The 14,271-nt window shown below is 45.4% G+C and overlaps 1 protein-coding gene across 2 annotated transcripts; it reads left to right on the forward strand.

Annotated features, from left to right (window-relative positions):
• The first annotated feature begins 458 nt into the window (after positions 1 to 458).
• Positions 459 to 11,694, forward strand: ZBTB33 (zinc finger and BTB domain containing 33). 2 transcript variants are annotated; one of them, XM_084813772.1, is made up of 2 exons: positions 459 to 572; positions 8,036 to 11,694. In XM_084813772.1, the coding sequence occupies exons 1-2, from the start codon at positions 530 to 532 to the stop codon at positions 10,072 to 10,074; spliced, it is 2,082 nt and encodes a 693-aa protein (XP_084669898.1). In that variant the 5' UTR covers positions 459 to 529; the 3' UTR covers positions 10,075 to 11,694. The 2 variants fall into 2 exon arrangements, with proteins under 2 accessions (XP_084669898.1, XP_084669899.1); XM_084813773.1 differs by lacking the exon at positions 459 to 572 and adding an exon at positions 3,256 to 3,460.
• Positions 11,695 to 14,271: the final 2,577 nt, after the last annotated feature.

The following is a 14,271-nucleotide window of genomic DNA, read 5'->3' on the forward strand; positions in this document are numbered from 1 at the left end:
CGTATTCGGGGCAGGACCATGGGGAGCCGCTCTACAAGCGAAACTCTATGCTGCCCTCGTCCCTTGCCACCACTTGCCTCCGGTTACGGCCGTCGTTCAAGGGGTAACCGGAAGTGTTACTATAGTTTCCTTAAGGGTAACCTGTCGCCTACTCTGAGGCGGCTGAACATGCAAAAGGGGAAACGTCCGTTTGTTTTCCTTCCCCCCGTCCCCCACTTCCGGTCCTGCTGTCAAATTCCTCCGACAGCGTTGGGGCCGTGTCCTTCGACTCACATTGCTCCCCCCCCGCATCTCCACGGTCATATATCTATGAGAGGCTCTGAAAACGAAGACTTAAAGCTTTATAGACTCGCAGAGCTTATCATCTCTGTGGGCTGGGTGTCATAGACCTGTCTCCTTTTGATCTCTATGATCAGCCGCTACATCCGGGCGCAGCACATTATGGCGCCCGTGTTGCTATAAGGCGGCTCCGGTTAGTTCCTAGAGGCCGTTCCTTTGTGCTCGGATGGGCTGCAGCCCCTAGGAGAGGATGGAGCCTGGCGCCATGACCGAGGCGGGAGGCAAGACTCCAGGTAAGAGCGCCCCGCCCCGCCCGTTCACTGCCCCTTGCGGGCGCGGTCAAGGAGCCGCACCGGCGACTGGGGGAAAGGCGGGGGAGAGATTTTATGGTGGCCTCTTTAATCCAACCCCTTTGGGTCAAAGGAAAAGCGAAGTGGGGCCTTGTCGCAGGAATCCCGGGCGCCTTCCTTTCCTATGGAGTCCAGGTATCCCGGCGCCGGTTTTGTTCTGTAGGGCTAGAAATGTTCAGACTGAAGGGCTTCCCGTTATGTTTCGTGACTCTGGGTGGCATATTATGGAACAACGATCGGTTCTTCTACTAACGTAAGGACCGCCTCAGTTAGTTATGCCACTCTTACTAAATAGGGGTTTCTCAAACAAGCCGCATTCTACATGTTCACGAAAATGGTTCCCTCTCTAGATTGCACGAATTGGCACCGCTATTTTTCGGGTTTAAGCCCTACGAGTTCTGTAAGCCACAGAACAGTCTCGTGAGTTTCAGCGTTCTGATACCTTTCTGAGGCTTAAATGGCTGGATAACATGCTTCTTTTGAAGATGTGGTGTGTATTTCCCAAACTTGCACATCGGATCCTGCAACTTACTAGGGGCCGTTTTGGGGCACCTACATTAGTACGTATTTTACAACGTAGCTGGGAAGTGATTCACATTGATGTTCCTTTATAATGGGTTTAGGATTGAGGGTGTTAACATTTGGAGACACTACAGTTTGTATGAAGCTCTTCCTTCCCTCTATCTCATTTTAAGTTAATTTTGACTAAATAGCAAAACCCTAGGCAATCGATAACACTTTAGTTTGAAACCTGACTTCCAGGGATAGTATTATTCATGATGTAACACCATGCTGTTAGAAGAATAACAGGTAGAGTACTTGGTGCTAAAAGCAAGTAATAATGGAGTCACAAAGTCTGTGGAAATAACCAGCTTTGTCACCATTTCTCTCTCCAAGGAACTGAAACTGTCAAAGACACCAGTGAAGATTGGGGGGCGGGCAGCAGAATACGGGAAATACTTGTCCAGATAGAGGAAGAATGCACAAACGTTCCTTCAACCTCTTTTTTTTTCCTACCAGAGGGGACCACCCACTACTCCTGCAGCTTTTCATACAAGCAGCCTAACCCAAACCTGGAAGACCCGTATTTACTTCCTAGTAGGAAAATATTCCAAGAGGTGTTCACGACTTCAGGTTATCCCAGAAAACAGCATAGAATACTAGCAGATTCTATTGAGAAAAGCTCCAGGGCTGTCCTAAATGCAGGCTAAGAAAGTACATTAGAACTACAAGTAGTGATTTCAGGAGTGCAGATTTCTGACTACACACCATCAATATACTGTGGAATTAAATAACAATAGGAGATTAAGCAGCAGCAGATTACTTGTTTAAAAAGAGACCATTGCTACATGAGCCTCTCTATATAATGTGTTTCCTAGTCAGTTAATCAGCTTTTTGATATGCTAAGGACTTCTTGCCTAGTCTGAAGTGATAACAAATTGTTTGCATTGTTAATTGGCTTTCCTGCTTGTTGACAACTCATGGGTTTTTAGATACAGTCTTGGCTTCACTAACACACCAGGGGCAATCAGTTCAGCTGGCTTGGATAGGCTACCTTTGTGAGAGGATATTTCTATCCTTAGTAAAGGGCAAACTGAAGCACTACCCAAGCTGTTTACCTTTTCAATTGGCTCCAGTGACACCTGGTTTGCACCATGTAGACTCAGTCAGAAAATGGGTTTTGTTGTTGCTGTGTTTAGCTACATTTTTTAAAAAAGTAGGGCAGAAGTATTTTACATGTGAATATGTCTTAACAATGCCAACACAGCTGTTTAAGGCTAGTGCAGTACTGGAACTATGCTTCTTAAAGGGTTGCCCCATTATATTTACTGGACCTGTAGCTTTCTGGAATAAGGCCTGACCTCCTGATTAATCCACAGCAGTCCCATACCGTTTAAGTGGGGGCCAGTCTGGACTCGGATGGACCCTATATTCTTGCTACACTGGTGTAGTAGAATTGTATAGACAAAGGGCAATTATTGCATATATCAAGATTGCATAGATGAAGAGCAGTTATTTACATTTTAATGCTTATTTAGAAGCCGTGAGTTTTGAGAGGAGAGTTCCCAAAATCCATAATTCGTTCGCCCCGAGTCGATGATGACTTACTCCCAAGTAGAGTGTGCCTAGGACTGCGGTCTTGGAAGGCAGTCCTGTGCATGTTTACGCGGAAGTAAATCCCATCGTATCCAAGGGAGTCTACTCCCAGGTAAGGGTGCATAGAATCGGAGCCTTAATTATCGGGGTGGAGGTGGGCAAGCGAGCCCCAGCCTCTCTTTCCCCAAAGGTGCACGTGGCTGAAGAGGTTGCAATGCTCTCGGTGCGTCTCTTGCACGTCGGCGGCTCTCTCGGATCTGCCGGCTCCATTTAAGAGAAGCAGGGAGGGAAAAGGAAAAAAAAATAAAAATGGAGCCGCCAGAACTCAATCACCCGGAGCACCCAAAGGCCGGAAGTTCCCGAAGCGCCTTCGTGCCTCCTCTCCCCCCCCCGCTGGTCCCCGGAGCCTCCCGACGAAGGCCGGGCGCGCTCGGGCTCAGGTCTTCCCCCTCCGCTTCCCGGGCGCCTCCGGAAACTGCCGAGGGGAGTCGAGCGCAAGGTTCTGAGACGCCCGCCCCCGAAAACCGCCGAGAGCGTCCGGAAGGAGCCGAGCGTGGGCGCCCTTCCCGAGGCCGGGAAGGCAGGCGCTGCGGCTGGCGGCGGCGGCGGCAGCAGCGCTCCCTAGCGGCCGCGTCCAGAGTGACATGGGAGGCGGCGGCGCAGGGCGAGCGTGTGCGGCGCCGGCCTCGTCGGGCGGCGGAAGGAGGGCGGCGGGCGGCCGCCGAGGAGCCCAGGTATAACGGGCCCGTCTTCTCCCCCTCGTGGCTCCCGCGGGGGCGCCGGGGGCTCGGCGGGGCGGGGGCGGCGCTCCCTCCTTTGTGTGGCCGGCTCGCCCGGCCGCCTCTTCCGAGGGGAAGGGGCGTCCCGGGGGCAGCCCCACCCACCGGCCCGCCGGCTTCCAGGGGGGGCCCGCGGCGCGGGAAGGGAGGACGTGGCGGGGGGGGAGCCCCCCCGCCAGTGCCCCCCCCGCCAGTGCCCCCCCCCGCCAGTGCCCCCCCCGCATCAATTTATTTTCGGCGCAGCCCTCTGTGTGCCTCGGCAGAACAATGTCCCGCAATTCGCATTGCTGGCTGGGGATGCTCGGGCGTTTTTTCTGGCTGGGGAATGCTGGAGAATACAGGACGCGTTTTCTCCGGGCATGCCTAGGATCGCACCTTCTGCTGCTGCTTTGATTCTCTCCCCCGCCCCCCTCGCTGATTCCGAATGGTCAACCAGTCAGTGCTTCCCAGCCTCGGATCGTCTCTCTTGTGCCCCCCCCCCCGGTTCTCTGTAGCTCAGTGGGAAAGAGCCCCCTGCTTGGCGAGCCGAAGGACCCCGGGTTCACTGCCCAGCATCTCCGGGCAAGGGTTGGGGAAGACCTTGGCAAGGGGTGGGGGTCGGGGGAGAGGCAGAGACCCGGTGCCGACCGGACGTGTTGGACTACAACTCCCAGTATCCTGCAGCCAGCCATGTTTTACCAGACCAGGATTATTACATCTGAACCAGCTCCTGAGTATCAGCTATGCCGGCTGGGGGATGCTGGAAGTTGTAGTCCACACCTGGAGGGCACCAGGTTGGGGAAGTCCGTGATATGAGGAGGCGGCTGCCCTCCTTGTCCCTGCTTAGGTGTCATTGCGCCTTCCCACCCTCCCCTCAATGCTCAGCCCCTCTGGTGTCATTGCTTCTCATGTGCCCAACTCCACTGTCATTGCTTCTCCTCCAACACCCTCACTCTAGATTAATTTCTTCTCTCCCACCCATCCTCACTCAACATCCCCCCTCCCGTGTGCATTAATGTCATTGGTTCTTTCTCTCATCTTCTGCCTCTCCCTACCCTCTCTGGGATCACTGTTCCACCCCACTTTAGTCTTATTGCTTCTTTCTCTCACCTACCCAACCCCCAAAGCTGCTGGCACTGCTTCTCTCCTCCCTCTTCACTTTTCCCATAAGCGACACCTCTGCTTCTTTCGTTTCCCACAAGTCTAATCTGTATAACCCCGTATATGCTTAGAAGGCTTCTCTTCCACTGTCTGTAATGCTTAACAGCATCCACCCATTACACCTCCCAGCTTTATAGGTGTTCTTTTTGTTCCCTCAGACTTCGGTTCCCTGCATGTTAAAACTAAAACCAGCCAAGAACCACATGCAGAGCTGATCTCTCCCCACCTCCTTTCCTCACATCTCTGGACACAATGGGAAGATGAGCAGAGCTGAGCATAATATGCAGTATACATGTCAGAAGGAAGCAAAGCTTTCTCAAGATTTTCTGCTGGCTTGTTCTTTTCCAAAAGAAACTTGTTGTTCCAGTTTGACAAAAGTATTCTGCATAACAATTCTGTGTGCTTCACACCTAAGATTGCTGCTTTGTCTTCAGGTGCTGTTTCATTGTCTTTAGCACCCGAAGATTTTCCTGGTAATAGAAACAAGCAGTAGGAAAAGCTTCATTTGCTGGGTTTTTGTGGTTAAGTTCAGACATCACTAAGATACCTTTGTCAACCTCAGACATCGGATGAGGGAAGGGTGAGGAGGGAGCATGTGTATACAGCTCATTACTAGGCTGTGTAAGCCATGGTATATCGGACCGGGATAATTACATCTGAACCAGTCCTGTATATCAGGCTGCTTTTAAAAGCATTGGGGCTTAGGAAAAAAAGGTGGCAACTCATTTTTTCCTCTGGTGTCTCCTCTCTGGGCTCCTAGGTTATTGCAATATACAGGGTACTGATCTCTTTGTAAAGCTTCTAATCTCTTTTCATTTTGATTGCTGTTCCACCCTAAATTTCAAGAGCAGACAAGTGGTAACATTTCTGAAAGACCATAGAACTATATCAAGGTCTCACCTTCTCTATTTCTTTTCTAAAAGGTGCCCTCCACTCATATTCTCTCTCTCTCTTTCATTCAAGCTTCCCCTAGCCAGAATTCATTAAAACAAGCAGCATCTTGTAGACTGGTTGCTTCTTTAGTTACATCCAGGTGGTAGAAAGGCTGATGGTTCAAATCTTTGTTAGGCTAAGCTACCTCCTAGCTCCACTTGTTCCACTTGTAACTGCAGCATGGGGTGAGAGCAACTGGGACTATTCCAAACTAGTTTGATTTCCAGCTGATGGTATGGTTGAGTGGAGCCAGTCGTGGCCCTGGAGGTGAGACTCCGTTGGACAGCAACTCCCATAATTCCCAGGCAGCATGGCCATACTTGCTGGGAATGATGGGAATTGTAGTCTAACACATTTGGAGGGCATCAGGTGGGGCAGGCTGCTGTAAGATCTCAAAAGCTCAGTTTGGTGCCCTCACTGTTTCCAGGCAGCAGCAACCATGGACTGATGATCCCACTTACAGCTGCAGCACAGGGTGGGAAGAGGCTGTTCCAGAGCTCTCTTCCCAGGTGGCTGAGCTAGCTTTACCCTGGAAGTGAGTCTTTGCCTGGTTTCAGGATCCCAAATGCTCACTTCTGTTGCTGTTACATATCCAGTCTATAGTCCCCTTAAGTAGCATATTCATCCATGGAGGTGTCTCATCATGCATTCATTGGTTAATCACTCTGTCTTCCCAGTCTGCATGATGTACAAGTATTGCACTTCTCATTTTGCTGGTGCTCTCTCTTTCTCTATATGTTGCAGGAGGAGCTGTCCCTATTTTTATTATGCTAATATACAACATTGCGTCTTTGCTCAAGGGTTGCAATAGGAAACCAGGCTCCTGTGCTTTTAATAATGGCAAAGAAGGGAGAATTACAACAGATGCAACTTACTTCATCATAGTGCTGCACTTATGGGAATCTGTGTGCCTGTTGAAATTCTCTGTTTGTAGCATTCTTAAAGGCACAGGATCTTAGCAACTTGTTCACTCTGGCAAGCTGACTTACTGCACACATGTAATAGCTCTCCGTTGAGCATCTCTACTTAAACGTCTCCCTTTGCATTCTCTTTGCTGCAAATACATCATTCTTTAAAAATAGCTGAATTAATATTTCCTCTTAGGAGAATAAAAGATACATTTATCATCAAGAGGCTGATATAATATTAGTCTTCTCAGTGAATTCGATTTGTGCAGGTTTTGGCATGTGAGCCTTTAAATATATATTTTTCCTGCAAGTATGCTTAAGGAACTGGTTAACATTCACTGAAAACTGTTTGCTTTGATGTATTTCAAAAGTGCTTTTCTGTCAGTCAGGATGCTGTAATACTGGCTTTGCATGGGGAGAAAATGCTATTTAGTTTGTAACATTCATAAATTAATCAGTATAATTCAGATATTCATTATTCATAGATTTAAAAATATGGATTTTACATCATTTAGTATCCGGAGCTGTGCCCACTATGGTGATGCTCCATTCCGATGCATCATTGCAAACTGTAGACGCTTTGTTCTAAAAATGTGGAATTTTCCCCAGTAGTATATGTGGCTTAAGGATTTTATACAAAAATAAGTCCTGTTAGTTTTTATTTATTTATTTATTAAATTTATTAATCGCCCATCTGACTGGTCACCCAGCCACTCTGGGCGATGTACAACCCACCATAAAACAATTTAAAACAATAAAATTTTACCATTTTTTTTTTTAATACCCTAACCCACCCCAAATGCCTGCCTGAACTGCCTGAACAGTTTTAGTTGATCTTAGTTTTCATGGGGGGTGTTTAGGATTGTAGCCCTGGTTAAGGAAAACTGTTGTAGTAAATATTCTTAGGGTGCAATTCTATGACTTGCACCCTTGATGCTTGTAAGCCTCCAAACTCAAGAGGCTTCCGAGCATCCAGTGCAGAGTGGGAGGAGCAACGGAGGTGATCTTTACATCCACCACTCTTCTCCCTCTGCATTCTTGTTATATGGGCTTTTTTACCCACCTAGCTGAGCCATTCTTGAGGGGGCGGGAAGGAGACTGGTGTTGGGATAGCTCGTATCATGGCCTCTCCAGTCTCCTCTCCTCCCCACCCACTGAAACGCCCCGTTTCCTTGTCCTCCGTGGTCGAGTTCTTGACCTCGGAGAGCAGCCGGCAACACTTCTTTCCATGCTGATGAGGACGAAGACGAAGGGCAGATTCCCAGATTTGAGGTCGGAGTGCTGTCTTCGACCTTGGATCCAGGAATCCAAAGTACCCTGTGGCCCTCCTGGACACTATTTAGGGGCCGCAGGATTGCCCCCCCCAGATATCCTCAGTTTTGAAGAACATTTAGAATTGTCTGTTACTACATGGCTTCCAAGCAAGATAATCTCATACAAAAAAATAACTTAAGTTCATTGCCATTCCAATTTAAAAGCATTCATTCTAGTTGAAGATGAACTCTTCAGTAGTAGAAAAAATTACGAACATACTTCTTTCTCATTATAGGAATGGAGACCAGAAAGCTAATTACAGCAACAGACAACCAGTACTCTGGTATGCTGTTAAAAGCTTTGGATGAACAACGAGGCCATGGACTTTTTTGCGATGTTACCGTCATTGTGGAGGACCGAAAATTTCGAGCCCACAGAAACGTCCTTTCAGCCTCAAGCACTTACTTTCACCAGCTCTTCTCAGTGGCAGGGCAAGTGGTTGAGCTGAACTTCATAAGAGCAGAGATCTTTGCGGAAATCCTCAACTACATCTACAGCTCCAAAATAGTCCGAGTGAGATCAGACTTGCTTGACGAATTAATTAAATCAGGGCAATTGCTGGGAGTTAAATTCCTTGCTGATCTGGGTGCTCCTCTGCAGCAGGTGAAGAGCATGTCTGGGGGTGCCAAGCCTGGCACTTTAGAGCAGCCCAACTCGGATGCAAATGGCCTTGAAACACAAAAGTCTCCAGTGCAACTGGAGAGTCAAAACTTTATTACTGGGCAGCCTGTTATAACCGAATCATTTTCATTGTATGGGGAGGAATGTGATGCCACAAAGATCACCATTAGTGATTCCGATGACGACGACGATGTCATCTTCTGCTCAGAGCTTGTGCCTCCAAAGGACCGTTCTCTGGAGACCAAAGTGGTGACGCAGAGCCAGCCTTGCCCAAATTCTGCAGGAGCCTCTGACCAAACAAACTGTGGCAGCAGTAGCTCCCCTCCTCAGTCCGCTGCAGTGGTAGCTCCAAGGCTCGACGTGTCTACTGCCCCATCAAATCCAGCTGAAAGCCAAGCGCCTGCTGAACTGCCTGTCCCCTCTGCTCCAAAGCCTGCAACTCCTAACATCCTGTTGTTAAATCCACCACAGATAAGTGCTTCATCAGATGTTGGCTCTTCACACGAAATAGAGGTGTCTCCTATACCTGAGGAGAATCAGCAGCCATCTAATAATGATTCCTTAACTGACATGGAAACGAATGCCATTGATGAGGAGGAGGAAGAAGAGGAGGATGTGGAAGATGATGATGACATCCTTGGTTCGTCCAGTCCAGGCTCAGCCAGCAGCAGCTCTCTTGTCCAGCAACCCACTACCCCGAAGCCTGCTGCTGCTGCAACTGATGTTGCAGGAGTACAGAAGAAGCAAGGGGTTAGCTTTCCACAAGAACCAGTCTCCCAGCCTGGTGACTTCAAAATAAAAATCTCTGATGTTCTTTCCGGAAGCAACAAGGACGCGCCAGCTGGCGTTGCACCAAAGCACATCACGGAAGGCCAGAAGACCATCACTTTAGATACAGCTACTGAGATAGAAGGCTTGTCGACAGGTTGCAAGGTTTATGCAAATATCGGTGAAGATACCTATGACATTGTCATCCCGGTGAAAGATGAGGCTGATGGAGAAGTCCGGCTGGATGATTTGCCCAGAACGTCGGGGGATGATCCTGCAAACAGAAAGCGCCTGAAAGTAAAGCATGACGATCACTATGAGCTCATAATGGACGGAAAAGTCTATTATATTTGCATTGTATGCAGGAGGTCGTATGTTTGCCTTACAAGTTTGCGGAGACACTTTAATGTTCATTCCTGGGAGAAGAAATATCCGTGCCGCTATTGTGAGAAGGTTTTCCCACTTGCGGAATACCGCACCAAGCATGAAATACATCACACCGGGGAGCGGAGGTATCAGTGCTTGGCATGTGGTCAGTGTTTCATCAACTATCAGGTCATGGCTACGCACATAAGATCCGTTCATAGCCAGGATCCTTCTGGAGAATCCAAGCTATATCGTTTGCATCCTTGTAGGTCTTTGCAGATCAGAAATTATGCATATATTTCAGGTAGTTCAAGCAATATACCTATGGTCAATGACAATGCTCTTGTTTATCCGGTTGGTCCTGGAAAAGATGCCTCTCAAGAACCAGCCCCTAACCCTCAAGCAAAACCAATGACCTGGGATGATATCTTTGTTCCGCAGGGAAACGAATCACTTTTTAAACAGAATCCATCGGATGGTAGTACTGAATTTGAATTTGTGATACCGGAATCTTACTGAAATGATCTCTGATGGGAATGTTTTCTTTTATATAAAAAAAAGTAAAAGTAAAACTCTTTTTAAATGGGCTGCTCAAAAAATGTTGTAGAACATCTCATGTTGTATAACAAGTCAGTGTGTTTTTACCTAGCCGGCAAAGGGTAGTATTTTAAGACTAGAATACTTGTAATCTTTGAGTGATCTTTGTGAAAGAAAATTGGTCAGGAAAAAAAAAACTTTACTTGAATACAGAAATAAAGGCATTTAGGAAGTTAGGTGTTAAATGTGCTTGGCTCATTAGCATGGATCAAAATCTGGAAAGTTATAGTTCAAAAAGATGTCGTTCCTTTACAATAATGGGAAACATTCCCAATAACATGTAGAATAATGGGAGCATTTCTTGTCCGTTGAACCACTTACTATGTAATCCTTTCTTTCATATTAGCACTTTACTGCTGAAAATGGTTTCATTATTAACACAAAATGGCAGTCAGGATAGGTTTTTGGATATAGCTTAGTTGTTTTTCAAATTAGAAATCAATGCACTCCTTTAACTTAGTGGATAACACAGTGCTTGTGAGGGTCCAATCATTTTGTCCGTAAATTAAGAGTGTAATCCTATGCATGTTTAGACAGAAAAAAGTCTAAACTTTTTTTAAGCATGGCTGGCTGGGGCATGCTGGGAGTTGTAGGACTTTTTTTCTGTCTAAACATGCATAGGATTGTGCCCTAAGCTACTTCTGAAGTGTCATCCTTGATTCCATTTTTCTGCTCCAAAATAACCATTGTATCTTCATAAAAATGCTCATCATATATGGCTTGCCATCTTGGAGGAGAAAAGAGACCCTCTGTCTGAGGGAAACTGAACAAGTTTTATTTATGTTTGGTAATTAAAATTATCCAGTGGCTGGACCATTGTGTTTTATCCTTTGATGTTGGAGGGGCTCTGTCAATCAAAATGTCAAATGACATTGAGGAAGAGTATTCTGCCTCCAGTTGTTCTAATACCAAGGAATTATGTTGGACCCTCTGCCTACTGAAAGTATGCTGATGGTTTGGATTAAGTAGCTGTTTTTTCATTTTGCTCATTATGGGAAAAGGTTGTGACAAATATAATTTTATAGGTTTTATGGCTGAAGGGGTACAGGAGCTACTTCCCAAATCTACACTGCAAATGATGCTTTTGCTCCATAATTGAGCTTATTTATAGTTGTTAGAGAACCTAGTTAATACATTTGAACATCTTCATACAGGTTTTATGGCACAAGTGTATCAGGCCTCAGGTTTTTTTTTTTTTTTTTAAATAGTGCTCCTTTCCTCCTTGCAAATTGATACACACTTTTTAATACTTTAGTAATAGCAGAAGTCCAACTTGAGTAAGAAATGTTTGTCCTGAAAGTAAACTTGTCAGCAGTCATGTAGTCTATTGTTTTACGTTGAGTATGTCTTGAATTTTTGTAAATTATAATATGGGGTGGCCAGGGTTGGTGGGGGGCAGGGGGTGACCTTTATAGAAGACTGAAAAGGATTGTGATGAATATAACTAGTTAGAGATCAAGTGGTATGTCATTAAAATCTCTTTCCATCACTTTAGGAATTTTTCTTCTCTCTTTCATGTTTTCTGAAATAAACGTCTATTTCATATTCAAAGCAGTCATTCCTACACTTTTATTTTCAGTCTTTTGGTTTAAAAACACTGCTTTTCTGGCCAGAAAGTAAAGTTCTGTTGTAGAGGAAATGATTGAAAGCTAACAAGCTATGATTAAAGGGCACTGAAAATCAGTGTATGTAGTAATGAGAGGAAGAAATGTAACTCTGTTGATGTAGGTGTAAAATGCAGCTCTTTTGTTCTGTAGACTGAGAATACACTTGTTTATGGGTGGAGCTTAACAAAAATAGTTTTGTAAATCATTTTAAAATTGGCACTTCATATTTAAATCAGTGATTTGTTACTATTTTTGTTTACATTCACTACTAGTTAAGGTGGTGTATGCCATCAGGCACAGGAGGCATATTGTAGCGTTTCCAGTGTTTTTATATTTCACTGACATTTTATGAGCTAACAAGACCTCTCCTAAAGAAAATAATATTTGCCCATAGCAACAGAAGTTGCTTTGTGCTAAAGAAAATATTACCTGCCACTCATTTGAAAGGCAAGTTGATGTATTCTATAGCAGACGTTAAAGCTGGAGTTAAACATGCTGTCCTTCCAGAAAATACTGATTATCAATAGTATCAACTGAGACTTTTAAAACTTAAAATCAGTGCCTATTAAAGGTGTCTTAGGGCACAATCCTATGGCTGCTAGACAGCGTCTAGACAGCAATAGGATTTTTGAGTTTATGGGAACTGAGTTTGGTTCCCAGAAATCTGACTCTCCGCTGTCTCCCCTGCTGCCTCATAAGAGGCGCAGTTTGTCCCAGGCTCTGTGCTTGGAAGAGCAGCGCGGAGTGGTTGAAAAGGGGGGCGTTACTGGGAATGTGGAGGGGAGGGGACTGCAGAAGTACTGGTACCATGCTTCTTATGTGCTGTCTGGCCTCTCTCCCCCCTGCCCCCCCCGCCCCCCCGCCCCGCGGTGCCTGGATTAGACAGTCAAAATCAGCTGTCTACCTGGAAATGCAGGGTGGCCAGAGCATGGAGGAGAAGATCCCCTCCACGTTCTGCTCCCTTCATTGGATAGCCGCTGGAGGTGGCTGACTGTCCCCATAGGATTGCACCCTTATTTTCTTTTTTGACTAAAAACCTACAGGAAAACTGGAAGTCTAGGGTTCAGAGCTGTGTGTTTTTGCCAGAAGGCTTGTACTTGCATGGATCTCAGGTTCCTAACTTTTCCTAGGAAGAAAGTTTCAGTATCCAAAGTGAAGAGTTCTTATAAAGTGTGTTTATATTTTTGAAATCCTTTGCTTCCAGTATTTATGGGGTTGGACATATGCTGGACCCTTTCCGTACCTTACCTTTTTAAATGACACCATATTGTTTTTATAAGCATCTGGCTGTGGCTTTTTATAGGACCTTTTTTAAAACTTTAGCTTCCAGTCTCACTTGTTCACCTTTCTGTAAATATTAAGATATTGGCTCTGGGAAGAAAGCGTTTTAAGTATGCTACTGTAACCTAAAAAATACATTCGTACAAAAGAGAAATATTAATTTGCAGTCTCCAGCAGAAAGCCCACAGGAAATCGAGTCCCAAGGCTAAAATAATTGTAGTAATAGTATATTGATATGGCAGTTCCAAACATGTTCTGCTTGGAAGTAAGTGTCCTTGATTTCAGTTGAACTTGTTCCAAGTGTGTTCTGCAGCACTCATTTTACACCTTATGCAGAATGAGGTGGCATGATTCTGGAAGGATCACTTCAGAAAGCTTTGATATTTTTGAATGCTTCTCCAGCGTAAAAACAGAAAGAACGAGTGAGGAGACCTCAGTTCTAGTCCACACTCTGCTATGAAGCTCAGTGGGTGACTGGGCAGGTTACTGACTTGGAGAGGAGCAGGATCATGTATCCTTGGGCTCCTTGGAGGGAAGGTGGGATAAAAATGTAACAAAGAAATAACACAAAGCTTCTTGCATATAGTAAACTAGTACACCAGGGATAAAGGTTTAGCATTGCCCTGTTTGTGCTGATTTACTGCATGTCAGGTTTTTTTTTTTGATCTGGAAGCATTCAGAAATATGACATCCTTTCTGCCTGCAGTCTGAAGTGGTGCCGGCCAAAACGTTACCAGCTCATTAGTGTAATTTGTACGAACGGCTCTTAGTTCCAAGTAAACGTGTTTTAGGGGAAAAGTGCAAGTCCTCTTTAATGGTTTGGTTTGAGAACTCATAACCCAGCATTCCAGTGTATGGATAGAACAGTAAAAAGAAAATCAATACATTGCTTATTTATTTCCTATTAAAACATAAAACATTAATAAAAAGATGCAAAAGGGGGCAGTGGTTTATTCCATACTGGTTTTTACTGAGCTATTACTCCTCCTCATCTTTTTTTAAAATCAATACAGTACTGTAATGTATATAACTTGTACAGCCTTTTCTTTAACATACCTTTTGGGGAATTGTGTTTTGCTTTTCATTAACCAATACTTGACCTTTAGTTCTTAGAGCTTTGTATGGCAAAAATAAAAGCTTTTAATTCTACCAAGGAGCAAACCGTTTTATTTTTGAGAACAAACAAAAGATGCCTTCAGTTGTTCGGAACCCACTTTTGAGGAGCAGATGT

This window comes from Heloderma suspectum, chromosome 9, assembly GCF_057233095.1.
Source record: "Heloderma suspectum isolate Gila_16-S chromosome 9, 16-S_ref, whole genome shotgun sequence".
NCBI lineage: Eukaryota > Metazoa > Chordata > Lepidosauria > Squamata > Helodermatidae > Heloderma > Heloderma suspectum.

Excerpts from the sequence above, each read along its gene's own strand:
- ZBTB33 (XM_084813772.1), top strand. The coding sequence starts at position 530 with ATGGAGCCTGGCGCCATGACCGAGGCGGGAGGCAAGACTCCAG. Across the intron at positions 573-8,035 it reads GGCGGGAGGCAAGACTCCAG|GAATGGAGACCAGAAAGCTA; the intron begins GTAAGAGCGCCC and ends TTCTCATTATAG.